At 48.5% G+C, this 25481-nt stretch overlaps 2 protein-coding genes and 1 long non-coding RNA gene across 9 annotated transcripts in view; 2 read left to right on the top strand and 1 right to left on the bottom strand.

The window, feature by feature from the left end:
- MLC1 (modulator of VRAC current 1) overlaps positions 1 to 13134 on the top strand; it is a 35800-nt gene extending 22666 nt beyond the window's left edge. For both annotated transcript variants that reach the window (XM_077169222.1, XM_077169221.1), the window contains 5 exons: positions 2238 to 2354; positions 4413 to 4469; positions 5091 to 5213; positions 10373 to 10531; positions 11401 to 13134. In XM_077169222.1, the coding sequence (XP_077025337.1) occupies positions 2238 to 2354; positions 4413 to 4469; positions 5091 to 5213; positions 10373 to 10531; positions 11401 to 11475 (531 nt within the window). In that variant the 3' untranslated portion in view covers positions 11476 to 13134. The remainder of the gene's footprint in view (positions 1 to 2237; positions 2355 to 4412; positions 4470 to 5090; positions 5214 to 10372; positions 10532 to 11400) is intronic.
- LOC143691158 (uncharacterized) lies at positions 7743 to 13975 on the bottom strand. 6 transcript variants are annotated; one of them, XR_013179374.1, is made up of 7 exons: positions 13626 to 13975; positions 12563 to 12669; positions 11772 to 12409; positions 11386 to 11529; positions 10259 to 10458; positions 8279 to 8402; positions 7743 to 8141 (listed from the first exon to the last, which is right to left on the bottom strand). It is a non-coding gene; the product is annotated as an uncharacterized LOC143691158 (long non-coding RNA). The 6 variants fall into 6 exon arrangements; XR_013179376.1 differs by having other exon boundaries at positions 7743 to 8057; XR_013179375.1 differs by having other exon boundaries at positions 7743 to 8402; positions 11772 to 12054; positions 12222 to 12409.
- Positions 13976 to 14318: 343 nt separating this feature from the next.
- Positions 14319 to 25481, top strand: part of TTLL8 (tubulin tyrosine ligase like 8) — a 92014-nt gene continuing 80851 nt past the window's right edge. Inside the window, 2 exon segments of the mRNA XM_077168193.1 lie at positions 14319 to 14348; positions 14612 to 14728. Coding sequence (XP_077024308.1) covers positions 14662 to 14728 — 67 coding nt within the window. The 5' untranslated portion in view covers positions 14319 to 14348; positions 14612 to 14661.

The following is a 25481-nucleotide window of genomic DNA, read 5'->3' as shown; positions in this document are numbered from 1 at the left end:
CTCAGTCAGTGAACGATCTATTAAACGTCTCCCAATATGATTGTGGTGGGGTTTTTTTGTTTTGTTTTGGTTTGGTTTTGTAATTCTGTAACTTTTTTTTTTTGCTATGATTTTGCTGTTGATGTTTGAATTTCATGTTTTTAGTTGCTTTAGTTTTATGAGTTTAGAATTGCTTCCTGCTGAATTTCATTGTTTTTTCCCTCATCATTATGTAGAGACCCTCTTTATCTCTAGAAATGCTAAAAATCTAAAAGAAAATCTATTTTGACTGATTTAATTTAGGTAGTTAATTATCTTTTGATTAATACTTGCCTGATGCATATCTCTTCCCCGTACTTTAAACTTTTCTGTGGCCTTATATTTCAGTGTTTCTTATAAACATAGAGCTTGTTTTATTTTTTAAAATCTAAATAGAAACTCTCCTATTAACTTCTGAATTTACTCCATTTATTTTGAGAGTGATGCTGACATACTTATATTTGTTTTTACTATCTTTTTGTTGGCTTTCTTGTGGTTTTTTTTCCTTTCCTGCCCTCCCTTGAGTCTATTGAAATTTCTTCCTTCCCTGGTCCTCTTATTTTGGATGGAAAATTACACATTTTTTATGTATTTCTAAAAGGGGAGATCTTTTTCAAAGTTGACATTTTAAGCTGCCTACTTGATAAACAGATTAAAGGGGCCTCATTCCTCTCTCCCTGGGCAGCAGAGGGGTCCCGGAACCATGCCTCCTGCCTTGCGTGTCCTTGTCTAGCTTGGGACATTTAGTAACATTTTGTTTTTTACTACCCAGGGCAGGCCACTGGCTTTTTTTTGGTCAGTATTTGCACACATTTCTGAATTTCTTGCTTCCCATTTCTTTTTTTTTTTTTTCCCCATTTCTTTTTGCAGTTCAATCTTTCTTTCTAATTCACTCTTCTTCTCAATGTATATTCTTTGTAAGTTTCTGGATAGAGTGTGTTTGGGTAGATTTTCTGTTTTCACCATTTCCTCCTCATTTCTATTCCCATTTCATGCAGTAGAGAATTGTAGGTTGACAGTGCTTTTTGTATCCCACGCTCTGCTGTCCACCCAATGACCATCCTTTGCACATGACCTATTTCTTCTTCTATGACCTTGTCTTTGTTTCTGGAGTTTTTTGCTCTACAGTGATGCTCTCAGACATGAATTAGGGTTTATTTGTCCACCTTGGGTCCTGTGCCTTCTGGAGTGAGGGCAGACACCTGCCTTGGTCTGTTCAGCTCCCGCTGGTGCCCCCAGACTCCCATATCCTCCCATAGTTCCCTCATGCTCCGCAGTCCCCCATGTCTCCCCACTATTCCCACATTCTCCCTCATTCTCCCACGGTCTTGTTTTTCAAGTCTTCCCTGCTCTGTCCCCTCGGAGACCTGTGGGGATGGGGAGATGTTTCCCCTTTACCTACCCGAGTCCCTGTAATACAACAGGAGTCCAGAATATGCTTGTTAAATATCTTAATTGAATGTGTGTGGAGACAAGGAAAAATAAGTTAGCTGATGAAACAGGACCTTTACCTCCAGGGAAGAACGTGTGACGAGGTCCTGGTCATGTAAAGCACCAAAAGTGGGTCAGGGTTATGGTGTGTTGCGATGGACGGGGACTCCACGGGGCTGGGGGTCCCAAGTCCAAGTGAGGTGAGGGCTGGGCAGCAGGGGGTGTCCACCCCGCCCTCTCCCGGATGCTGGTGGCTGCAGCCCCTGCTGGCTGTGTTCAGCCTGGTCTTCGCCGCGCGACCCGCTCTGTCTCCCTCTCTCCTCTTCTGTAAGGACATGCCATACGGGTCAGCCCGCCCACTCCAGAGTGGCTGCATCTTAACTGGCCAGTTGCATTTGTAGTAACCCCATTCCAAACAGGGACACGTTCTGGGGTCCTGGGGTGAGGAGGCCCACTCATTCTTCTGGGGATTTGGTTTAACCCATAGCAGAGTGGAGGTGAAGGAGACCACCCCCTCATCTTAGACCCTCCACCGGAGGTCACAGGCTTGGCCCAGACCCAGCACCCAGCGAGGTCAGCATGGCACACCCAGGCCCTGCCCAGGAGGCTTCCACACCAGGGCCTGGGGCTGGCACTGCCCACCCAGTGGCTGCCCACGAGGATCGGGTGAACCTGGGGTTTTGTCCACTTCCAAAGGGTGGGCTCGGGAGGGGACTCAGAGCCCCTGGATGGCTCTGGGTTAGGCGTGGCAGCCCCAGGGAGGCGACATTGCTGTGTCCACCCTGCAGGTCATCGAGGTCGCCACTGGTGTCGCCGCCATCCTGGGCGGGGTCATTGCGCTGAACGTGGATGATGTGGTCTCGGACCCCCACCTCTCCGTGACCTTCTTCTGGATTTTAGTGGCCGTAAGTACATGTGTGTGGCCAGCTGAGTCCCACTGCCCATCGATGGCTGGCCCCACTGCAGGCTCTCTGTCCAGGAGAAGAGTGTGGGCAAGTGGGCAGGCTGAGCGGGGTGCCTGTTCTCGGGGCTCAGGAGCAGCTGCCTGAGGGATCCTCGCTAGCCCCTCAGGAAGAATCTGGGAGCTGAGGATTGGATAGGTTGGGTGCTAACAGCTGAAGGAAGCTCTTGGTGGACATCTGGTGGGCTCACGATGTAAGTGTAGCTCTGGGGGTCACTCCTGTGGCTTAAGTGTCCTTTCATTTAAACACCGCTGATGGGAGGCAGAGGCCCCCAGGAGTGGGCCCGGTGCCCCTGCTTAGACTTGGCCAAGGAGGAGCTGGCCCCAGGACTTCCCCTTCTGTCCAAATGGAACCCCCACAGAGGGCAGGTCACGGCCCAGGTCTAAGGCGCTGTCCACCAGCCCTTTGCTCCTCTGACCCCCACCAGAATGGGGCCACACATGAGAGGGTGGACTGTGGGCTTGCCCCTGGCGGCCTGGGCTGCTGCATGTATTTCACAGCTCCGTTCCTACCATCTGACCATGAACGAGCAGAACACGGAGATGCCTGGGCCACATGAGCTCCAGGGCTCCTCCCACCAGGAGTGAGAGGTCAGTGGGGGGCGCTGCCGAGAGCCTTGGCTGCTGCCTTTTAAGTGGAAGCTGGTGGGACTGCGTCTGGAAGGGCAGGAGAAGGAAAGGACGTAGGGTGGGCTGCCGAGGTGCAGGTGGGCAGTGAGGCAGTGACCAACATGGGAGATGCCCTGTGCCCAGCCAAGCCCATCACTGCTGCAGGGAAGTACACACACCCGCAGTGGCACACTGGAGTGAGCAGACATTCAGTACACAGGGAAGCGCACACACCCGCAGAGGCACACCTAGGCAAGTGGACACTGAGCACGCAGGGCTTGTGTGCAGCACAGCTGTGTGTTCATTGAGGCCAGAACCAGATGCCATGAGAAAACTGTCAGTGAAGGCCGCCCCTGTCCCCACCTGGGGTCCATCCTGGGGGACATGGCGACTCCTGGCAGCTGCCCGCTCCCCTCCAATGTGCACTCCTACAGCCCCCTCACATCCTCTGCCTCCCACAGCCCCTCTCAGGGAGCCCTGAGATCCCCCTCCCCCTCGCCCCCACTGTCATCCCTCCACCCCCTTGGACCCTGGAACCCCTGACAAATGCAGATGCTGGCAGGTGTATCCTGGGACCTGGGGACCCGGTCCACCACAGGGAGGGCCTTCCTGGCACTGTCTAAGCTATGGCACTCCCCTCGGGCAGGCGGGCTGCTTGCTCCTGGAGGTGTCGTGTCCCAGGCACACCTCACCAGGCCGGGGGAGGAGCTGCAGGGGTGGACCTACCTCTTGGTCAGCTCAGAGAGGACACCGCATCTCCCACCATCCCTTTGCTGCATCATGGAGTCAATCAAGCTCCTTGAAATGAGTGAAAAACCAGAGAGAACAGGCTGGGAGGTGGGGAATCTCTCAGCTATGGATGTAGCAGGATGGTGGGACACCTGTGCAAGACCACTGGGTAGGCAGGTCTTTAGAGGCACAGAGAGCCACTGGGGCCTTCTCATGCCATGCCCCCCCTTTTGTGGACCCCTGCATCTGGACACGCAGGACTGACCCAAACCAGAGGCTGCCTGCCCATGCCTGGCCTGTGCTGTGAAGGCTGCGGGAGGCAGTGGAGCCATCCCGAATTGGGGGCCTGACAAACTTGGCAGCAGAATGTAGAGCATGTCCCCCATGGGACCCGGAGCAGGGAAAACCAGTTGTGAAAAGAGCATGGCAGGGCCACGGGGGCCTTGGACTGGACAGACACACCTGTGGTCAGCACGGGGCCGAGTGGAGCATTTGGGGTGGGCTTCCTGCCCTCTGCGGGGGAGGGGAGCATGCACAGGGGGCTCCCCCCCACCCCACCCAGGCCCTCCTTCCACCTCACCGCTGGTGGGAACACGGGGTTCTGGCACCCAACGGCAGGGCCCAGGCTTGGCGTTTTACCTTTATAATCTTTCTTTTCTCTTAGTGTTTTCCGAGCGCCATCGCCAGCCACGTGACGGCAGAGTACCCCAGCAGATGCCTGGTGAGCAGAGATCTCCGTGTGGGGTCCCTGGCTCAGGGGGAGAGGCCGGGGCAGGCGAGGGCCCCAGTGGGTAGGGGGGCGGTCCGGAGGAGGGCAGGAGGTCAAGGGGTGCTGTGGCTGCCCCCTCAGCAAAGGGCTGTCCACTGCCCCGGGGGCTTTCCTGACTACAGCCTACCCGGTCTGTGTAAATGGGCAGGGGGTGCTTTGGGTGGACATGGGAGGAAGCCTGGGGTCTGCAGGTAGACCAGCTGTCTGAGGGTTGCTCTACACAGGCCTCTGAGCACTCGGAGGTGAGTAGCCAGGCTGTCCAGATACTCCAGGTTGTTGTTCAGGGAGGGCTGCAGGGCCTACTGCTGAGTCGGAGTGGGCAATCATTTTATGACATGGGAAGCTGCTTTGGCAGGTTAAAGGAGCCAGGTTTAGAGCAGCAGGAGGGGGTGGTGAACTTAAATGTTGTCTTGTCACATGGAGTGGAGACCCACGTGGGCACATGCAGGGAGTTTTGGGTGCCCAGACAGGTGGGGCAGAGGTTTGGCAGGAGCCGTCTTTGCATCCAGCGGCATACACATGTGGGATGGGCGAGCCCTGCACTCCCCCACACCCAGCCTTGGCTCTCCTCAGGTGGAAGTGCTTGTGGCCGTCAGCAGCGTCACGTCCCCCTTGCTGTTCACAGCTTCCGGATATCTGTCCTTCAGTATAATGAGAATCGTGGAGCTTTTTAAAGATTACCCGCCAGCCTTAAAAGTATGTATCATTCAGTTCTGCTTTAAGACCCTCCCGTCTGAGTGCGCAGCCCCCATCAAATACTGCACTATCCGGAGCGGGCACCACATGTTTTGGCCTCTGCACCGCATGGGGCTGACTTGAACATGCAATTGTGCCTGAGCCGGCCTGGGCTGCTGACCAACCGCCATGGCCCGAGGGCTTAAACGTGGGCATCTAGAGTCCTCCAGTTTGGAGGTGCTTCGTGCACATCGAGGTTTCAGCAGCTGTGCTTTCCCCTAAGTCTGAGGCTCTGCTGGAGCTGGCGGCATCACAGGTGCATGTGTGCCTTTGCAGGGCTCATGCAGTTCAGCTGGGCATGGAGGCCCTGCTGGGATCGGCCCACCCTAGCTAAGAACACCCCTGAGATCCTGTCTCACCCAAGCCCCCACTCGGGAGTTTAGGTGCAGGCATGTCCTTGTGGGGACTTGGTTGTCACAGTGGGTGGGTTCGACGCGGACATACAAGGTCTCTGCCCCACCTTCCAGTGGCCCTTTCTGTCCCCACTGACCCATCTGTGCCTGGAGCCACTTGCCCCACTGCCCTGTCAGTAGCTGTGGGTCACCCCGCCCGGCCCACCACAGCTCAGAGCACACCTGGGGTTCTGGGTCTTCATGGTGAACCTGGGTCTCCTCGGCTCTTTGCTCGTCCATTTACCTTTTAGAATCAGGCCGTCAAGTTTTATGGGAAACCCTATTGCAATTTTGGTTGGAATTACATCACTTCTATAGACACATTTGCAGAGAACTGAAAGTGTTGCAACTTTGAGCTTTTCTATGTTTATACAAATCTCTAAATGGATCTTTAACTTAAGAGTTTTTCATTAACATTTCATGGTTTGTTTCCCAAAGCTCAGGCATATATATATATATAGCTAGATTGATTTCTTAGATACTTTGCATTTTGTTTCCACTGTAAAGGGTATTTCCCCCAAAGTGCTTGTCATGAATAATAACAAAATTAAATATAAGTTGAAAGACTGTGCGGTCCCCGTGGAGACTGACATGCACCTCCCGGTTCCCACACCAGTGTGAGTGCTGTGGCCCAGACCTGCCCAACAGCCCAGTGCCAACAGCCGGGCCTGGCACACAGCCCCTCACCCGTAGATGCCCTGGCACCTCCTGAAAGCGTGGCCAGCCATGTCCACACCTTGGTTGCTGTCACCGTTTAATTTCCAGTACACATGTCACCTTTGTGTCCCACGCGGAATCCTCTTCCCAAGCTGCAGTTTCCAGAGCGGGACTTGATTGCGGGTCTCGTCATGTACCTAGCTGTGCCCTTGCGCTACTCTCGCTTCACAACAGCCCCCAACTCCCACCCCTAAGGGTCAGGCCAGGTACTGAGGATGGACCCCCACTTGTGATCCGAGTCTTCTGTGATATCTTCAGCCTCTGCCTGCTCCCTGCATCCCCACCAACAGGGTGAGCTCAGAAGGTGGTGGGCCCGGCTGCCCCAGTCCCCGAGGTCATCTGAGCCGGGTGCCCCTGGAGAGGCCCATCCCTCTGGCAGGGTGCAGGTGGCTGTTTGGCCGGGCCCCACCTGCGGTCACCTTCCTGCTGATCCCGGGTCACTTGGGGACTGAGAGCACGTGAGGTTCTGCTTCCCTCTCCCCTTCTCCAGCTATTAGCTGGCACCTTGTGTAAGGAACACTTTCCTTTTGGGTACCACCAAGGACTCATGGGTTTTAAATTATGTTTAGAGTGTTGCAATAATTAGTTTTTGGAGGGAGAAGCCCCCAGCTGCCCCCTCTTTGGGTAGCACACCTGGCCTTTAGCTTCCCCACCACCACCACCACCAAGGGGCCCCCCAAGTGTGGCTGGGGCACAGGTTCCTCCTGGGGACGCAGAGAACATGGCAGCCTGGTAATTAGTTTTTGGTGGGAGAAGCCCCCAGCTGCCCCCTCTTTGGGCAGCGCCACTGGCCTTGAACTTTTCCCCCTGGGCACCAAGGGGCCCCCCCAGGCATGGCTGGGGCACAGGTTCCTCCCGGGGATGCAGAGAACATGGCAGCCTGGCAGGCTAAGCCCCAGCACCAGCACAGCTTCCAGGCCCTTCTGTGGATGAAACCCGGGACACTGTGTCTTCAAAGAGGATGGATTTATGTTGGAATTTCCAATTAAAATGTAACATTCTAGGGGTTTTCCTAAACTTTATGAATTTTATATTTGCATCTCTTTTCTCTTAACTCCAAAATCTTTCCTGATAACATCTAATCTATTTACTTCTTTGATTTATATCACAATACATACACAGTGTTTTGAATTACAATTCCAGTTGTGGTTCCCTACTGAGTGAGTTTAAGGCTTCATTGCAGTCCTTTCTGTGTTGGAAAATAGACCACCCTGAGGAGGTGCAGTTCCTTGTTTTGTGAAATAATACTTTTCTCTATGTAGTTGTGCTATTGATTTGATGTTAACAGTGGATGTAAATATAAACAGTTAAGTTTAATGTTTTCTGTTTGTATTAAACTTTAGAGTACAAACAGGGATACTTCTCCCCCATTTTTGACAGTATTTTTTAATATGTAAGATATTTACATGGTTTGGAAGTCAAAGCCATATAAAAGGTAGGCTCGGAGGAGCCTTGACTCCATTCCTGGCCCCCCACCCCATGCCCTGGCGACCACGTTTCCCTGTGGGAGCCCACCGCAGCTCCCCTCGACCCGCACTCCTTGTTTCATTCCATCGCTGACCCAGTGCTCCCTCTGCATCTAGGGGCCTTGGAGCTCCTCCATGCCTGGCATTTCTCCTGCACAGGCTGACTCCAGCATGGCACATAGGTCTCCCAACCACCCCGATGCGGGGCCCTGGGGCTTTCCAGTCACCTGCTGCTGCGAACAGGTGCACAACGCTGTGCCTGTGCTTCTCCTTGGCTTAGGACCACACCCTCAGGAGAGCCGGCTGGGGAGGATCTGGCCAGGGGTTGAGGCAGCTGATCTTCCTTACATGTGGCCTGTCTCCTCTGCAGGGCGTCCCACTTTCCCTCCCCGGGGACAGCCCCAGCCCACCTGCAGAGGTGAAAAAGTCTCTCAGCCTCCTCATAACTTACATAAGTGACTTCCAGGGTCTTCAACGTTTAAACACTTTGCACTTCTCTTCCAGAAAACTTTCTTCTTTTGCCTATCTTCCAACAGGCTTCGGAGCACTCCACAAAGATCAGGGAGGCTAGCTGTCTGGAGGAAAGGATGCAAATAGTTCTCAGTTTGGCATCAGTTTTTGTTGTTGTTGGTGGTGGTAGTTTTGTTTTTATTTTTCTTTCTTCTTTATTGTGAAAAATAACCTATATACAAAAAAGCAATAATTTTCAAAGCACATTGTAACATGTGCTTAGTTGTAGAACAGATTTCAGAGTTTGGTATGAGTTATAGTTCCACTATTTTACGTTTTTCCTTCTAGATGCTCCAAGACACTGGAGATGAAAAGAAATATCAATATAATGACTCAGCAGACATACTTATTTGTTAAATCCTATCTTCTCTGTTATAACTCCTTCTCATTTGATCTTTCTCCCACTCTGTAGGGGTATTTGGGCTATGCCCATTCTAACTTTTCATGTTGGAAAGGGGCTATGGACAATATGGGATAGGGGGATGGAACTAGTTGATGTTATGGAAAGGCTGGCCCCTCTGGGTTTCAGGACTTAAGTGGCCTAGGAACCATCTGGAGGGTGTAGGTTTCTGGAAGGTTATCACACTGCATACAACCTTTGTAGAGTCTCAGATAAAGCCCTAGGTGTTCTTTAGGAGTGACAGGAGTGATATTGATTGGGGGTTGGCAAACTGTGGCAATTAGCAATATGCACCTGAAGTCTTGCATGAAGAGTAGCCTCCAGAAAAGCCTTTTAAGTCTACTTGAACTCTCTCAGCCACTGATACTTTATTCTGTTACATTACTTTTCCTGCTTCTGGTCAGAAAGGCACTGTCAGTTCCTCAGTGCCAGGGCCAGGCTCATCCCTGAGAGTCATGCCCCATGCCACCAGGGAGACTTTCCCCCCTGGATGGCATCTGTTTTTCATGCTGCTTGTTGTGATTTTTGTTGAGTAAAAGCTTTTTTTATTTTTATATGGTTGAATTTACTAGTATTTTCCTTTATTGCTTCTGGATTTTTTTTTACCATCACTAGCAAGGCTAGTACTCATGTGCTCACATCTGGCATTTTTCCTGGTGTGTCGTGTAAGGTGTGGACCCAATTTTATCTTTTCTCAAAGGACTCTCCAGGTGCCCAGCCCCCACGGTGCCACCCTCACTGCACTCTGAGTCTCTGTCTGTCCCCAGGTCTGTTTTTACTCTTTCCATTCCCTCTGGGGCACTGGGCTGTGGGTTTGAGTGGGGACTGCAGGCCTTAGTTATGGAGGCTTGGGACTGTGTCTCAGTATCTGTCAGACTGGGGACCTCCTTACTCTAGTTTCTCAGGGTTTACCCAGCAATTCTTTGCTTCTTTTTTCTGTACATGAGGTTTAGAATCAATTTGCCTGGCTCCAGAAAGGGCAATGTTGATATTTTTATTGGAATTACATTAAATTTATACATAAACTTGAGGTTTGTCATTCATTGTTTTATTAAAAAACAAGACAGCAGTACGGAGCCATGGGGCTTTTTCCCCTGAGTCCTCAGTGGCTGGGTAGCCCATGGGTCCAGTGGGAAGCACCTGCACAGTGCTGCTGGGCTTGGCTTGAGTGTGGTGTCTGCAGGGACGAGCCCCACCTGCCTTGTCGCTCCTGGACCACTGCAGGCCCCCTGCTGCCTCCCTCCTCTTCCTGGCTGAGTCCCAGGCGCCTGCCCCCCACCCCGAGTCCTGTGCAAGCCCTTTCCTCTCCCCCGGCCTGCCCTCAGGGAGCTCTGCGGACAGCACCTGCGCCCAGGACCCCTTGGCTCCCTTTCTTCTGTTCTGCGCTGATACCCACCTTGGGGCACCCTCCTCAGCCACAGTGGAAGCTTGCAAGGGCGCGGAGCCAGGGGTGTTGAGGTTGAGGGGGTTAAACCCAAAATAGTGGAATTCACAGCAGAAACAATGTCCTCCCTTACTCACTCTGACTGAATGATTATCCAACACTCCTAAGGAATTGCTGCTGCCTGTGCTGGGCCCGTCAGCCTGGCCCCCTGGGGGTGGGGCTGGCACACTGATGTGCCACCTCCCCCCCAGGCTTACGACGTGCTCCTACTGTTGCTGCTGCTGCTGCTGCTCCTGCAGGCCTGCCTCACTGCCGCCACTGCCGTCCAGTGTGTGACCTTCAAGATGGAAGCACAGCTGTTTGACGGGCCCTGGGATGCCCCCCGCGAGCAGGAGCACCCGGCTGCAGAGGTCAGGGTGCGGGGAAGTGTGGTCCTCTTTGGGGTCTTGGTGGATCCTGCCACCAAGGGACACGTGGGCCTTTTTGGGTCATTGTGCTCCCCATTTGCACAGGGTGGGCAGGGCCACTTGCTGACTTCTTTCATGACAAATCTGTCAGCTAGTTTCTTTCTGTTGTGCCACTTTATACATTTTTAAATACCCTGCAAAACTCATGAAGATATATGCAATAAATTGCTTGGGGTCAGCAGCTTTGATAAGAAGTGGTTCCCCCAGCCTCCAGGCCAGCATGTGGGGCTCATGACAGGTTGGATGTCTAACAGCTTTGGCGGGTAGGCTCTGGAGGTGGGAGAGGGAGGACAGGCCGGGTGTGTGGGTGGACAGGTTGGGGAGGGGAGAGTGGACAGGTGGGGGAGGGGAGGGCGGACAGGCAGCTGTCCTCTCATCTTGTGGAGGTGCCTACCCCACTTCCCACTCATTGTTCCTAGTCCTTATGGAGCACCCACTGTATGCAGGTGCTGGGTCTGCCAGGAGCTGGCTGTGGCCCCACCCTCACAGTCCGTACTCCAACAGCAAGTCTGGGGGGGCCGTTACCCCATCTCCCCTCCTGGGCTGCCAGGAACACCCTCCCACAGGTGGCGCATTGTGGGAAGATAGAAAGCCTGCTACAGGGCCCCATGCCCCCCACCCAGGCTGTCCCTGCAGAGGGCAGGCACCACGTGCTGCTGACCCTGAGAGCATGTGGAGGGCACCTGGCAATGGCGCCCGTCCTTGGGACTCCAGGCACAATCCCCCCTCTCCCCCCCTCTGCCCCTTTCCACGCAGAGGTTCTAAGGACCAGGTGGCCTCCATGAAATGATACTTGCTCATCTTGGTTGCAGGTGTCCAGAAACCCTCTGCAAGAGTTTGACAAGGACAAAGCGTGGAGAGCCGTGGTGGTACAGATGGCCCAGTGAGCGCAGCCTGGAGCCCAGGTGCTGGCAGCCCCTGGCCCAGGAGAGTACGTCACCCTAGAGGACCAGATGGGCTGCCAGTTAGTTCTTATCCCTTAGGGTTGTTTAATTTAACATGATTTTGTGCTTTGAGTAGTCAACCAGTACTTCCAAGCTGGCCTGGAATGCCCCCCAGCTGCATGCAGAGTGGTGTGGACCAGGAAGGTATACTGGTCCCATCCAGTGAGTACGTCGCAGGGGGATCCCCATGCCCATGCCCCATGCAGGAGCTCACTCCAGGGTTGGAATCCCCAGCTCACCTGGGCAGGTGCTCAGCACAGAGTGCAGTTTAAACACCTTGGCCTTTCCCCCTCCAAGGCGGGCAGGCTGGGGACCATCCTGCTGAGGGCCAGGTCCGTGGTCAGCTGAGCCAGGCCGAGGGGCTGTGCTGTCCCGAGCTGGAACTGGGGCAGGCTTCCTCCCTGCCCCAAACAGAACCCCTGCCCGTGTTTCTGCCCTGGCTCCTCGTGCTGTGCAGTGTGTGAACACCCAGCTTGTGTGTACTTGTCATCAGCTCCCAGCTCCTGTACCCTCTTTTAAGCTCTGTAGTGAGACAGAGGCCCAACCCCCATGGCAGCTCCAGGATTCAGGCGTGGAGTCAAGACTCCCGTCCCACCACACCTCAAGGGGTTGGCATCCTCTCCCATGATGCTAGCCAGTTGGAGCCCCGAAGACCAATGGAGGGTTCCTTGAGGCTCCCTAGCCCTGACCTCCTCCTGGTACTGTATCCTGCTCCTCCTCCATCACGGTTCAGCCTGCCCTGGCTCACATCCCCTCCGTCTGCTGCCGCTGGGCCTGTCATGTTCTGCTGTTTTGAGAATCGCTTTCTGGGCGGTACAGTCTTTTATAAGGCCGCAAAGTGACCGTGTTTCTTTCTTCTAGCAGGAGACAAACAGCCCTGTTGAGAAAGATTCCAGCATTTGCTCTTTACTAAGTGGGGCATGGAGAGGCCCGGAGGCGCATTTGGTGGCAGGGCCCCTAGCATCAGAGAAAGTCGCCCCGGAGCTGGGGGCCAGGTGTGTGTGGGGGGCAGTGCCGAGGAGGAGCTCACGGGGGGAGTGCAGCCAGGAGCTGGGGACTCTTCTTTAGTTCTTTGTGTCTCCTGGCCACACGGTGACTCTGACTTGCCAGCATACCTTCGTGGTGTTCATGACGGCTCTGTCATCATTTGAAGCAAACAGAAAGGACGCAGGTAAAACACCTGAAAGGGTCCCAGGCTAGCCTTTCTCTACTCTCTTCCACTGCTTCAGAGGCAAAGACTGAATCACTTTGGCCATGTTGCCACACAGCCACCACCTGGTGTGGCTCTCAACTGCACACACCTACACCTGCACCCCACCCAACCTACAGCCTGGGCCCCCTTCTCCTTGGCTGCAGCTCCCGGGACAAGGAGGCCCAAGTGGGGGATGTGCTGTCTCCCTACAGGGGTCGGGGGATACCAGAGAGGCAGATCCTGCAGCCCCCAGGCAGCACCTGCAGGCCAGGACTGGTTTGCACCTGTGCGTATTTTAGAGCCAGCTGGGAAAATGTGGTTTTTGAAAAATTGTAATTCTATTTCTTTTAACTTACATTTAGTCTGCTGTTTTAATACTGCTTGAACAATAAATGACAGTAACATGTAGATGTGGCCAGAGGCCTATTGAATTTGGGTCGGGAAGGGGTCTCCTCGCCCAGGCTCTAAGGATTGAGAAGGAGAGGTGGAGGGAAGGGCCCCTTTGGCTCTTGTATCCAGTGATGTCTGCAACCTAAGAGGCGGGCCTAGAGGCCCGAGTGGGTGAGAGCCCTGTGAGGCTCCAGCGTCAAGGCCGGGCTCCTCAGCGTCTGCCCACAGGGTCTTGGGGGCAGGGTGGGGGTGGACGCAGCTCCTCCAGGACCCACCCCCCGGGGAGCCCCCACCCCAGGCAGGTACAGAAAAGGAATCGACCGGCTCTGGGTAGGAGGGAGTACGGGTGGAGCGGGGCACCCGCCGGCCGCGTGGGCGAAGAGGGGTCCTTATGCCCGGGGACGGCAAGGCGGGACGGTGACCCGAGCCCCCGCGGGCTGCTGGGGCTGCTGTCTCATCCCACCTCGCGAGGGGTTCCTAGGGTGAAACCATGGGGAAGCGGGGCCCGCACCTCCAGCCCCGTCACGTCCGGCCCGAACTGGGGCGGCCAGCTAGGGCTCGAGGGCAGCGGGGGTCTCCAAAAGCCGCGGAATGGGAATGGAGCCGAGAGAGCCGAGAGAGCCGAGAGGGTCACAGGGCGTGGCCTATCCGCAGCCGGTAGCGTCTGGTGACTGGGGACAGGTGTAACCCGCGAGTCTTTGTGACTTGGAGGGGTTCTAACCGTCCCCTCGGACGGTCCAGTGTGACCAAGACAGCCAGTGCACGAAGGGCGGGTCCGCGTGACCCGGGGCGGAACGGGGCGGCCACACGCGGGCCCTCCTCCCAGCAGAGTGCATGGCGCGCGCGGCCCGGCACCCCGGTTCCTGCCGGGTGCCCGGGGCCAGATCAGGCCGCACTTTGGGCCGCGGCCGCGAACCCGAGCACGGCCGGGGACGCGCCTCCAGCCCGGGCGCGGCTGGCTGCGGCCCGTCTGGACCCCCGCCCCCCGCGCGCCCCCGCGGCGTCTCGGGCCCCAGCCAGGGCCACCCACCACCGCCGCCCGAGCGCCCGCGCAGCCCCACGCCCCGGGCCGGCCGCCGCGCCACGCCCCCCGCGTCCTCCAGGCCCAGCCGCCCGCATCCGGGGGCTGCACAATGCGCCGCGCCGCCCGGCCCGGTCACCCGGGGCAACCGCAGGACGCCAGGCGGCGCGGCGGGGGGCGGGGGCGCGGCAGGCTCCGCCCGGTCCCGCCCGGGTGAGACCCTCCGCTTCACCTTCGGAAACCCAGACCTGCTCCCCTCCCGGCCCTCAAAAGCCGACTTCGCCCCCCACGCCCTCGGAACCACACCCGTCCCCTCCCCCGCCTCCCCCGGAACCCCGGGTTCCGCCTCCCCCTGCCCCGCCCTCGCCATCCCACATTTGTCTCGGAACCCCCTTCTCCTCGAGCTCTCTCTCGAGGGGCGCCCCCCCCCGGGCTAAGCGCTCGCTGAGCCCCGCACTGGTCCCCTCTCCCCGTAGGACCCCGAGCCGCGGGCGGGGGCAGGGCGGAGCTGCCGGAGGCCACCGGGATGGAGCCGGGTGAGAGGAAGCGGCTCTCCTCGCCTTCCCCCGAGGACGACTGGAGAGAGGAAAACAGTCCGTACCCGCCGCGCCCTCGGGGTGTAGAGACTTGTGTAGAGACTGTGTAGAAGGGCAGCCCTCGAGCTTGTCCAGATTTTAGTGAACTGAGCCGGGTGGTCGAAGTCCCATGGAGTCTGCGGAGTTCAGCGCCCGCGTCCGGGCGTGAGCACGGGCTGCTCCGCGGTCCCAGGCCCTGCCAGGCCTGCCCCTGTCCCCGCGCTTGGTGTTCCCAGAGCCGGGAGGCCCTGGGAACCGGTGGGAAAGCAAATGCGTTTGTCTGAAAGGGCGCTGCTGCCCTTTTGTTCAACGGGACCTCCCTTTTTATTGGGGTGCACCTGGGAGTGAAGTTGCTGGTTCCCAGGCAAGGCGCACATTTAGCTTTAGAAGGTACCACCGAGCTGGGAGGGGCCCCCTGGCCAACACCTGTTCTCCCAAGCCTGCTCCTGTGGTTTTAGTTTGCATTTCCCTGAGGACTGAGAACCTTTTCATAGGCCCATTGGCCATTTGGAGATCACCTTTAGGAAGTGCTTGTTCCTGCGCTTTCCGCCATTATCAGATTGACCCGTGGCTCTTCTCTTATGGACTCTAAGAATTCTTAGGAATTCTCTGTGTATTCTGGACTGGAATCCTTTGCCAGATAGATGTTGATAAACACCTACTGGACTGGGGCTGCCCTTTTAACAACGAAATGATTCCTTTTGATGATCCGAACTTCTTAATTTTCATGAAGCCCATTTTATCAATTTTCTTCCATAATTTTGGGGTCTTTGTTCAAAGGTCTTTGCCTCTTCCAAAGTCCAGAAGATATCATCCTGTTTTCTTTGAGTGGCTCTGTAGTTTTACTTTGCACATTTAGGTTCACAGTCCATCAGAACTGACCACTGGATATGGACTGAGGTAGGAAGTCATCTGGTCCATGTTCTTTCTAAATCCCACTGCAGGCTGGACATGGCAGGGACACCTTTGTTGAAAATCAGGCATGAGTCTAGTTTTGGTTTCTCCATTCTGTGTATCCATCTACCTGTCCATTCTTATTCCAGTGCTACACTGTTTTCCTTTCAGTAGCTTTCTCATGTCTCCCTATGTGGTCATAAGTCTCCAAATTTGTTCTTCAAAATTGTTTAGGTTCTCTTGGACTTTTGTCTTGCCGTATACATTTTAGAATCATTCAGATCAGACACACACAATCGTGCTGGGGTTCTGATTGTGGATACATGGAATCTATAGATCAATTTGGGGGAGAATTAACACCTTGACAATTTTGAGTCTCCCATTCCATGAACATTTAGTTCTTTACTCACGTAGCAATGCTTTATATTGAGTACATGAGTATGAAAGACCTCTTATGCTGGATTTATGCCTAGACATGATGCTTTTTTGATGTCGTTGCACATGAAATTATTTTTGAGTTTCATTTTCTAATTGTTATTAGTGTACAGAAATACAGTTGATTTTAGTTTACTTAAGTGTTATTTGGTGGCTATGCCAAATACATTTAGTACTTATAATAGTTTCTAGATTCACTTAGATTGTCTACATACACAATCATCTGCATCTGTTTTCCATCTTTATATCTTTTATTTCCTTTTCTGGCATTATTGCATTGGCTAATATTTTCCATATAATGTTGAATAGTAGTAGTAATAGTTCTGTCTTGGTTTTATTCCCAAACTCAGGGAGAAAGTGATCACTATTGCTGTGACCTTTAAAGGTAGCTCCCTTTTCTTTCTGTTTTAGTGGGAGTTTAAGTGAATAAGTTACTACATTTTATCAGATACTCTCATGTGAGATAGTCACGTGTTTTTTTTTCTCCTTCAGTGTTTTAATGTGGTGAGTTATGTTGATAGATTTTCAGATAATAAACAATTTTGCATTCCTGATTTAAATTCCACATGGTTGTGATACATATATATTTTTTCTTTTAGTTTTTTTATTGTAAAATATAATGTATATACAAAAAAGCAATAAATTTCAAAGTACATTCTAACAAGTAGCTATAGAACAGATTTCAGATGTTGGTATAGATTAAAATTCCACAATTTTAAGTTTTTCCTTTTAGCTGCTCTAAAGTGCTGGAGACTAAAAGAAATATCAATGTAATGATTCAGCAGACAGTTAAATCCTATCTTCTGTGTTATATCTCCTCCTTCTCCTTTGATCTTTCTCCCAATCTTTAGGGATATTTAGATTATACCCATTCTAACTTTTCTATGTTGGGAAAGTGGTGTTGATAATATGGGATTGGGGGATGGAACTCGTTTGTGTTCTTAAGGAGGCTGGCCCCTCTGGGTATCAGGACATACCTGGCCTGGGAACCATCTGGACGTTGTAGGTTTCTGGAAATAAATAGTGCATAAACTTTTGTAGAATCTCAGATAGAATCCTAGGAGTTCTTTAGGGTTAACAGGAATGCTTTTGGTTAAGGTTTGGCAAACCATGATAAATAGCAATATCTAGCTGAAGCTTGTATAAGCATAGCCTCCAGAATAGCCTCTTGACACTACTTAAGTCTCTCAGTCATGAATGCCTTATTTGTTACAATTCTTTCCCCACTTTTGGTCAGGAAGACATTGTCAATCCCATGGTGCCGGAGCCAGGCTCATCCTGGGAGTCACGCCCCATGCCAGAGAGGCTTTCATCCCTGCATGTCATGTCCCACTTGGAGGGGAAGGTAATGATTTTCCTTGCAGAGTTGGGCTTAGAGAAAGAGAGGCCACATCTGAGCAACAAAAGAAGTCCTTTGGAAATAATCTTAGGCCTAACTATAGGTAGGCTTATCTTCTTTGCTACATAAATGAGCTTTACAGGAGCAAGCCTCAAGGTCAAGGGCTTGGCTTGTTGGCTTGAGAGTCCCTAATGTTTGAGACAGTGTCTGGAGTTTCCCTGGTGGTAAAACTTAATAGTTCCATATTTTTTCTTCCATCCCTCAAGGGACTTTGACAATCCTTTTTAATTAGTTGCTCAACATACTCTAAGATGTATCTGGGCATTACATTAAGCCATACAGAATTACAAGCCCTTGTTTCCATTCTGGGCTCCATGTGTTGGGTTGTTTAAATGAACTATCCAGACAGGTTGAGTTAGATCATGTGCTACAGGAAATTTAGGTTTTAGACAAAATGAGCCTCTCTTCCTTTGGTCTCATTGGGAAGGTGAATTTCTAAAATGCAGACAATGTCCTCCTTATCCCTGTGTTTACCTTAGTCCAAACATTATCAGCTTCATTCTTATCTCTAATTGAAGCCTGATCTCCTTTTCAGTTTTTTTAACAGTTATTGTATGTGGCAATGTTGACTTTCAGAGCTGCAGAACTCTTGCTCTGAAGGTGTTACACAGGTACCCAAGTTTCCAAGGAAATACCAGGTTGTGCATATATAGCACAGCCTCTCAAAATCTAGAAATAATTACAGCTCCAGACTAAATCTGATTGCTGTAAGAATTTACAATCTCTGCCCAGTTTTCTTATAATTATTTTCTAAAAGAGACCACATAATATTTTCTCTTTTGTTCCTGCTATTTTGCATCATGTAATGTCCCCCAGGTTCATTCACTTCATTGCATACCTCATGACTTCATTCCTTTCTGTAGCCACACAATATTCGATCATTTGTATACATCCCATTTTGTCATTCTACTTCTCAGTCAGTGTATTCTTCAATCACCTCCATCCATTGGGCATAATGTATGATGTCCAAAGTCAACAATTCATGTCTCACAGAATCTTCACTTAGTTCTATAATCATCAACACTCTCAATTTAGACAATATTCATTGCTCCCGAGAGAAACATAACCAGTAAAACACACCCTCACCAAATAGAAAACCCAAACCTTCCCTTAATTCTTGTCCTCCCCCAACAATTATTTACGTCTGGTGTTTCTGTGGTACTGTTGATGTTTTCCTGTTAAACATAGATGATAGCATGTGTTCTAGTTTGCTAGCTGCTGGAATGCAATATACCAGAAACAGAATGGCTTTTAAAAAGGGGAATTTAATAAGTTGCAAGTTTATAGTTCTAAGGCCAAGATAATGTCCCAATTACAACAAGTCTATAGAAATATCCAATTAAAGGTATCCAGGGAAAGATACCTTGGTTCAAGAAGGCCGATGAAGTTCAGGGTCTCTCTCTCATCCAAGAAGGCACATGGTGAACACAGTCATGGTTTCTCTCTTGGCTGAAAGGGCACATGGTGAACAAGGCATCATCTGCTAGCTTTCTCTCCTGACTTCCTGTTTCATGAATCTCCCCAGGAGGCGTTTTCCTTCTTCATCTCCAAAGGTCACTGGCTTGTGAGCTCTCATGGCTATGTTGTTCTTCTCTGGCTCTCTCTGAATCGCTTCCATTCTCCAAAATGTTTCCTCTTTTATAGGACTCCAGAAATTTATCAAGACCCACTCAAATGGGTGGAGATATGTCATCACCTAATCCAGTTTAACAACCACTCCTAATTAAATCACATCTCCAGGGAGTTGATCTGATTATAGTTTCAAACATACAGTATTGAATAGGGATTATTCTGCTTTTATGAAATGGGATTTAAATTAAAACATGGCTTTTCTCAAGGGGACATAAATCCTTTCAAACCAACACAGTATGCAATGGTAATTTCCCCACTAGATCCTGAAATTATACACTCTGTACAAGATTCATACCTTTGCAGTGGTTCATGCAAGAACTTACTTACATTTGTAGTGTTATTCGTTGGTATACATGGATCTATACAACCCCTTTCAATTATATTCACCTTCAATATGGCAACATTTCTTATAGATCCACTCATGAACTGTCTTCACCTCTATCTATTCCCTTACATTTAAGTTCAACCTCATTAGCTAACTGTTCACCCATCTCTAGCTTTCATGTATCCCTAGGTCCCCTATATTATGTATTATAAACCTCTGAGTTTACCTTTACCAGTGTCATAAAAGCAAAATCATACAGTATCTATCCTTTTGTGTCTGGCTTATTTCACTCAGCATTATGTCCTCAAGGCTCATCCATCTTGTCATGTGCTTCAGGATGCCATTTTGTCTTACTGCTGTATAATATTCCATCATATGTTTATATAGTACATTTTGCTAATCCACTTGTCTGTTGATGAGCACTTGGATTGTTTCCATCTTTTAGCAATCGTGAATAATGCTGCTGTGAACATCAATGTGCAAACGTTTGTTTGTGTCACTGCTTTCAGCTCTTCTGGGTATATACCAAGTAGTGGTATTGCCAGGTCGTAGGACAACCCTGTATTTAGTTTTCTAAGGAAACACCACGCTGTCCTCCATAGCGACTGTACCATTATACATTCCCACCTGCAGTGCATAAGTGTTCCAATTTCTCCACATCCTCTCCAACATTTGTAGTTTCCTGTTTGTTTAATAGCAGCCATTCTTACAGGTGTGAAGTGGTATCTCGTTGTAATCTTGATCTGCATTTCAATTATAACTAATGAAAATGATCATCTCTTTATGAGCCTTTTGGCCATCTGTATTTGCTCTTCAGAAAAATGTCTATTCATATCTTTAGCCCATTTTATAATTGGGTTGTTCTTTCGTTGTTGAGTTGTATGATTTCTTTATGTACACAGGATATCAAATATTTATCCAATGTGTAATTTCCAAATATTTTCTCCTATTGAGTTGGTTTCATCTTTTTGACAAAGTCTTTTGAGGTGCAGAAGCTTTTGATTTTAAGGAGTTCCCATTTATCTATTTTTTCTTTCATTGGTTGTGCTTTGGGTGTAAAGTTTTGAAAGCTATCTCCTATTACTAAGTATTGAAGATATTTCCCTGTATTTTCTTTCAAGGGTTTTATGGAACTGGCTCTTATATTTAGGTCTTTGATCCACTTTGATTTAATTTTTATAGGGTGAAAGGTAAGTGTCCTCTTTTGTTTTTTGGCTATTGATATCCAATTCTCCCATGCCCATTTATTGAAAAGACTGTTTTGTTCCAGTTCAGTGGATTTGGGGCCTTGTCAGAGATCAGTTGACCATAGATTTGGTGGTCTATCTCCGCACTCTTGATTCAATTCCATTGGATGATACTTCTGTCTTTGTGCCAGTACCATGCTGTTTTGACCACTGTAGCTTTATAATAAGCTTTAAAGTCAGGAACTGTTAACCCTCCCACTTTATTCTTCTTTTGGGGGGATGTTTTTAACCATTCAAGTACTCTTTCCCTTCCAAATGAATTTGATAACTAGATTTTCCAAGTGTTCAAAGTAAGTTGTTAGAATTTTTATTGGCATTGCATTGAATCTGTAGATCAATTTGACATCTTAACTACATTGAACTTTGCTATGCATGAGCAAGGAATGTCTTTCCACCTATTTAGATCTTTGATTTCTTTTAGCAATGTTATGTAGTTTTCTGTATACCAGTCCTTTACATCCTTGGTTAAGTTTATTCCTAAATACTTTACTCTTTTAGTTGCAATTTTGAATGGAATTTTTTAAAATTGTCTTCTCAGTTAGGTCATTGCTTTTGTATTGAAACCCCACTGCTTTTTGCATATTAAATCTTGTATCCCACCACTTTGCTGAATTTATTAGCTCAAGAAGCTTTGTTGTAGATTTCTCAGGATTTTCCAAGTATAGTGTCATCTGAAAATAATGAATGTTTTACTTCTTCCTTTCTAATTTGGATGCCTTTTATTTATTTTTTCCTGATTGATTTTCTAGCTAGAAGTTCTAATTCAATGTTGAATATAGTGGTGACAGAAGACGTCCTTGTCTTCTGATCTTAGGGAGAAAGCTCTCAGTCTCTCACCACTGAGTATTGCTGACTGGGATTTTCATATATGTCCTTTATCATATTGAGGAAGTTAGCTTTGATTCCTACTTTTGAAGTGTTTTCATCAGAAGAGGATGTTGAATTTTGTCAAATGCTTTTTCACTTTCAGTTGATACGATTGTGTGATTTTTCCCTTTTGATTTGTTAATGTGCTGTATTACATTAATTGAACCAACCCTGCATTCCATATGAACCCCACTTGGTCATGGTGTATAATTCTCTTTATGTTCATTGGATTCTATTTGCTAGTATTTTGTTGAGAATGTTTTCATCTATATTCATTAAGGAGATTGGCCTATAGTTTACCTTTCTTGTAGCATCTTTACCTGGTTTTGGTATTAGAGTGATGTTGCTTATAGGCAGAGTTCCTTTTTCCTCAATTTTTTGGAAGAGTTTGAGCAGGAGTGGTGTTCATTCTTTTTGGAATGTTTGATATGATTCCTCTTGCAGCCATCTGGCCCTGCGCTTTTCTTTGTAGGAAGATTTTTGATGACTGATTGAACCTGTTTACTTGTGATGGATTTGTTGAGCTCTTCTGTTTCTTCTCAAGCCAGAGTAGCTTGTTCTAGTGTTTCCAGGAGTTTGTTCATTTCATCAAAGTTGTCTAGTTTGTTGGCATATAGTTGTTCATAGTATCCCCTTATGATTGTGTTTATTTCTTCAGGTTCTGTGATAATGACCCCCCTTTCATTTCTGATTTTGTTGATTTGCATCTTCCATCTTTTTTTCTTTGTCAGCCTAGCTAGGGGTCCATCGATTTTATTGATTTTCTCAAAGAACAAACTTTTGTTTTATTAATTCTATTTTGTTGTTGTTGTTGTTGTTCTCCAATTCATTTAATTCTGCTTTTTGTTATTTCTTTTCCATTTGCTTTGGGGTTAGTTTGCTGTTCTTTCTCAAGTTCCTCCAGGTGAGCAGTTAAGTCCTTAATTTTTGCTCTTTCCTCTTTATTAACATACACTTTTAGGACAATAAATTTCCCTCTCAGCACTGCCTTTGCTGCATCCCCAAAGTTCTGATATGCTGTATTCTCATTTTCATTTGTCCCCAGATATTTATCCATTTCTCCAGCAATTTCTTCTTTGACCACTGGTTGTTTAAGACTGCATTAGTTTGTCTCTTTCTCTCTAGAGAGAGAGAGGATTTAGAGAATTTAGCACTAGAGAATTTGGGGTATAACGACCTATATATGTCTGTTAGGTCTAATTTATTTATCAAATTGTTTAGGTTCTCTGTTTCCTCATTGATCCTCTCTCTGGTTCTTCTGTTTACAGAGGGGAGTGGTGTATTGAAGTTCTCCACTATTATTGTTGAAATGTCTATAGCTCCATTCAGGTTTGCCAATATTTATCTCATGTACTTGGAGCTCCTTGATTGAGAACGTAAACAGTAATGATTTTTATTTCCTCTTGGTGAATTTTCCCTTTTATTAATATGTAGTGTCCTTTGTCTTTTATGATATCTTACATTTAAGGTCTATTTTATCTGACAGTAGTATAGGTACTCCTGCTTTCTTTTGGTTAAAATTTGTTTGGAACATATTTTTCTATCCTTTCACTTTCAATATGTTTGTATCCTTGGGTCTGACATGAGTCTCCTGTAAACAACATACAGATGGATCATATTTCTTAACCTATTCTGCCAATTTGAATCTTTTGATTGGTGAGTTTAGCCATTAACATTCAATGTTATTATTGTAAAAGCAGTTCTTGAATTACTATCTTATCCTTTGTTTTTTTTGTCAGATATATACATACATACATGTATATATATATACATACATGTATACACACACACACACACACACACACACACACACACACTTTTCCCTCTTCTTCTTTTTATCCTTTAAGTTACCCTTACTGGTCCTCTTCAATTCTGTGCTTTCCTACAGACCTCCCTCTCCTGTCTTTTTTTTTTTTTTCCCAATCAACAGAACTCCCCTTAGTATTTCTTGTAGGGCCAATCTCATGTTGACAAATTCTCTCAGCCTTTGTTTGTCTGTGACAATTTTAATCTCTCCCTCAAGTTTGAAGGGCAGTTTAGCTGGATACAGATTTCTTGGCTGCAAGTCTTTCTTGTTCAGGATCTTAAATATATCATACCACTGCCTTCTTGCCTCCATGCTGCCCATTGAGTAGTCAAAACCCAGTCTCACATGGTTTCCCTTGTTTCTGGTAAGTTGTTTTCTCTTGCCACTTTCAGGATTTTCTACTTCTCTTCAGCATTTGACAGACTGATTAGTATGTGTCTTGAAGTAGGCCTATTCAGATTTATTCTATTTGGGGTTCATTGGGCTTCTTTGATTTGCTTATTTATGTCTTTTATAAGGGTTGGGAAATTTTCCCCAATATTATCTCCTCAACTAATATTCCTAGCCCTTTATTCTTCTCTTCTCCTTCTGAGACACTGATACACTGATGATTCTTATATTGTGTGCTTCGTGTCGTCCATCATTTCCCTGAGATCCAATTCAAAGTTTTCCATCTTTTTTTTTTTTTTTTACCATTTGTTCTTTCGTACATTCAGATTCAATTGTCCTGCCCTCTAGGTCATGTATTCTTTTTCTACCTCTCCAAGTCTGCTGTTGCATGTCTTCATTATATTTTTTTATTTGGTCTACAGTATCTTTCATCTCTGTGATATCTGCTGTCTTTCTACTTATTCTTTCAAATTCTTCTTTATGTTCTTCTAGTTTCATTTTATATTCTTTATGTCATTAGCCAACCCACTGAATTTATTTAGTAGAGTTGTATGAATGCCTTTAATTAGTTGTTCCAAAATCTGTCTCTCCTCTGGTGTTTTAATTTGGTCATTAGGCTGGGCTCTATCTGTCTGCATCTTCATATGCTTTGTGATTTTCTGTTGACTTTAGGCATGTAAGTATCTTGAAAGGGTTACTTTGAAGTTGATTTTCCTCAGTCATCTAAGGTTTTGTATTTACAGGATGGGTTTGGAGCAAAACTTGAGGTGTGGGGTGGGGTGTGGTGCATGGTGGCAGGGTGCAGCACAGGTTAGTTGCAGGGCAGGGGTGCTATGTTGGTGCTTGGGGACGTGAGGTGTGGGGTGTGGGGTCAGGGGGAAGGCACAAGGGGCATTGAGGTGAGCATGGGTAGGCCTCGAGCACAGTGGTGGGGTGTGGGGTGGGAGACATGGAGGCAGGGCATGGTGGGAAGTTGATCACGGAAGCTGTGTGGGTGTATGGGGGGTGGGGCCCAGGGGGCAGGGTGGGAGTTACAGCTGGGAGCAGGCAGTGTGTGTGAGTGTGGGGTGCAGGGTGTGGCTTGGCTTGCTTCCTCGTCCCCGCCTCACTTTTTGTGCACTCCTGGAGGTGCCAGGGCTGTTTGGAAAGGGGACATTAGGCTCTTTGCACTAGCTGGATGGCCTCCAGTTTTCTGTGTCTCAATTCCTCAGCTTTTGCAGCCAGGGCCTTCCTATATGGTATTGAAGACTCTCTCGGATGCTTTGCACCTTGGACTCACTGTCCCGGTCGTTTTTCTGTCCCTTTTCTAGCTATTCCTTGGAACAGGGGTGAACTTGACCTATCCTATTCCACTATCTTCCTGGAAATCCCTGTGATACATATTTTTTATATCACTGGATTTGATTTACAAATGTTTTAAGATTTTTGTGTCTACGTTGACGAGAAAGATTGGCCTTCACTACTCCTTTTTGTGTTGCCCTTTTCAGATTTTGGTGGTATGGTTATGCTGCCTCATAAAAAGCGACAGGAAAAATATCCTACTTTTATACTCTCTAAAAGGCTCTATATAAGATTGGTACTGCTTGGAGAAATTTACTAGTGATGACAGCTAGACCTGAAGTTTTCCTTGTGGGAAACATTTTAATTATGGACTTAATGTCTTTTATGATATAAACCTATTGAGATTTTCTGTATCTCTTATGTCAGTTTTGATAAACAGGAAAATGTCCATTTTGTATAAGCTACCAAATTATTAGCATATGGTATTTCATGAT

Source organism: Tamandua tetradactyla, chromosome 7 (genome assembly GCF_023851605.1).
Source record: "Tamandua tetradactyla isolate mTamTet1 chromosome 7, mTamTet1.pri, whole genome shotgun sequence".
Lineage (NCBI taxonomy): Eukaryota > Metazoa > Chordata > Mammalia > Pilosa > Myrmecophagidae > Tamandua > Tamandua tetradactyla.
Note: the sequence above shows the minus strand (reverse complement) of the source record. Positions and strands in the feature narration are given on the sequence as shown.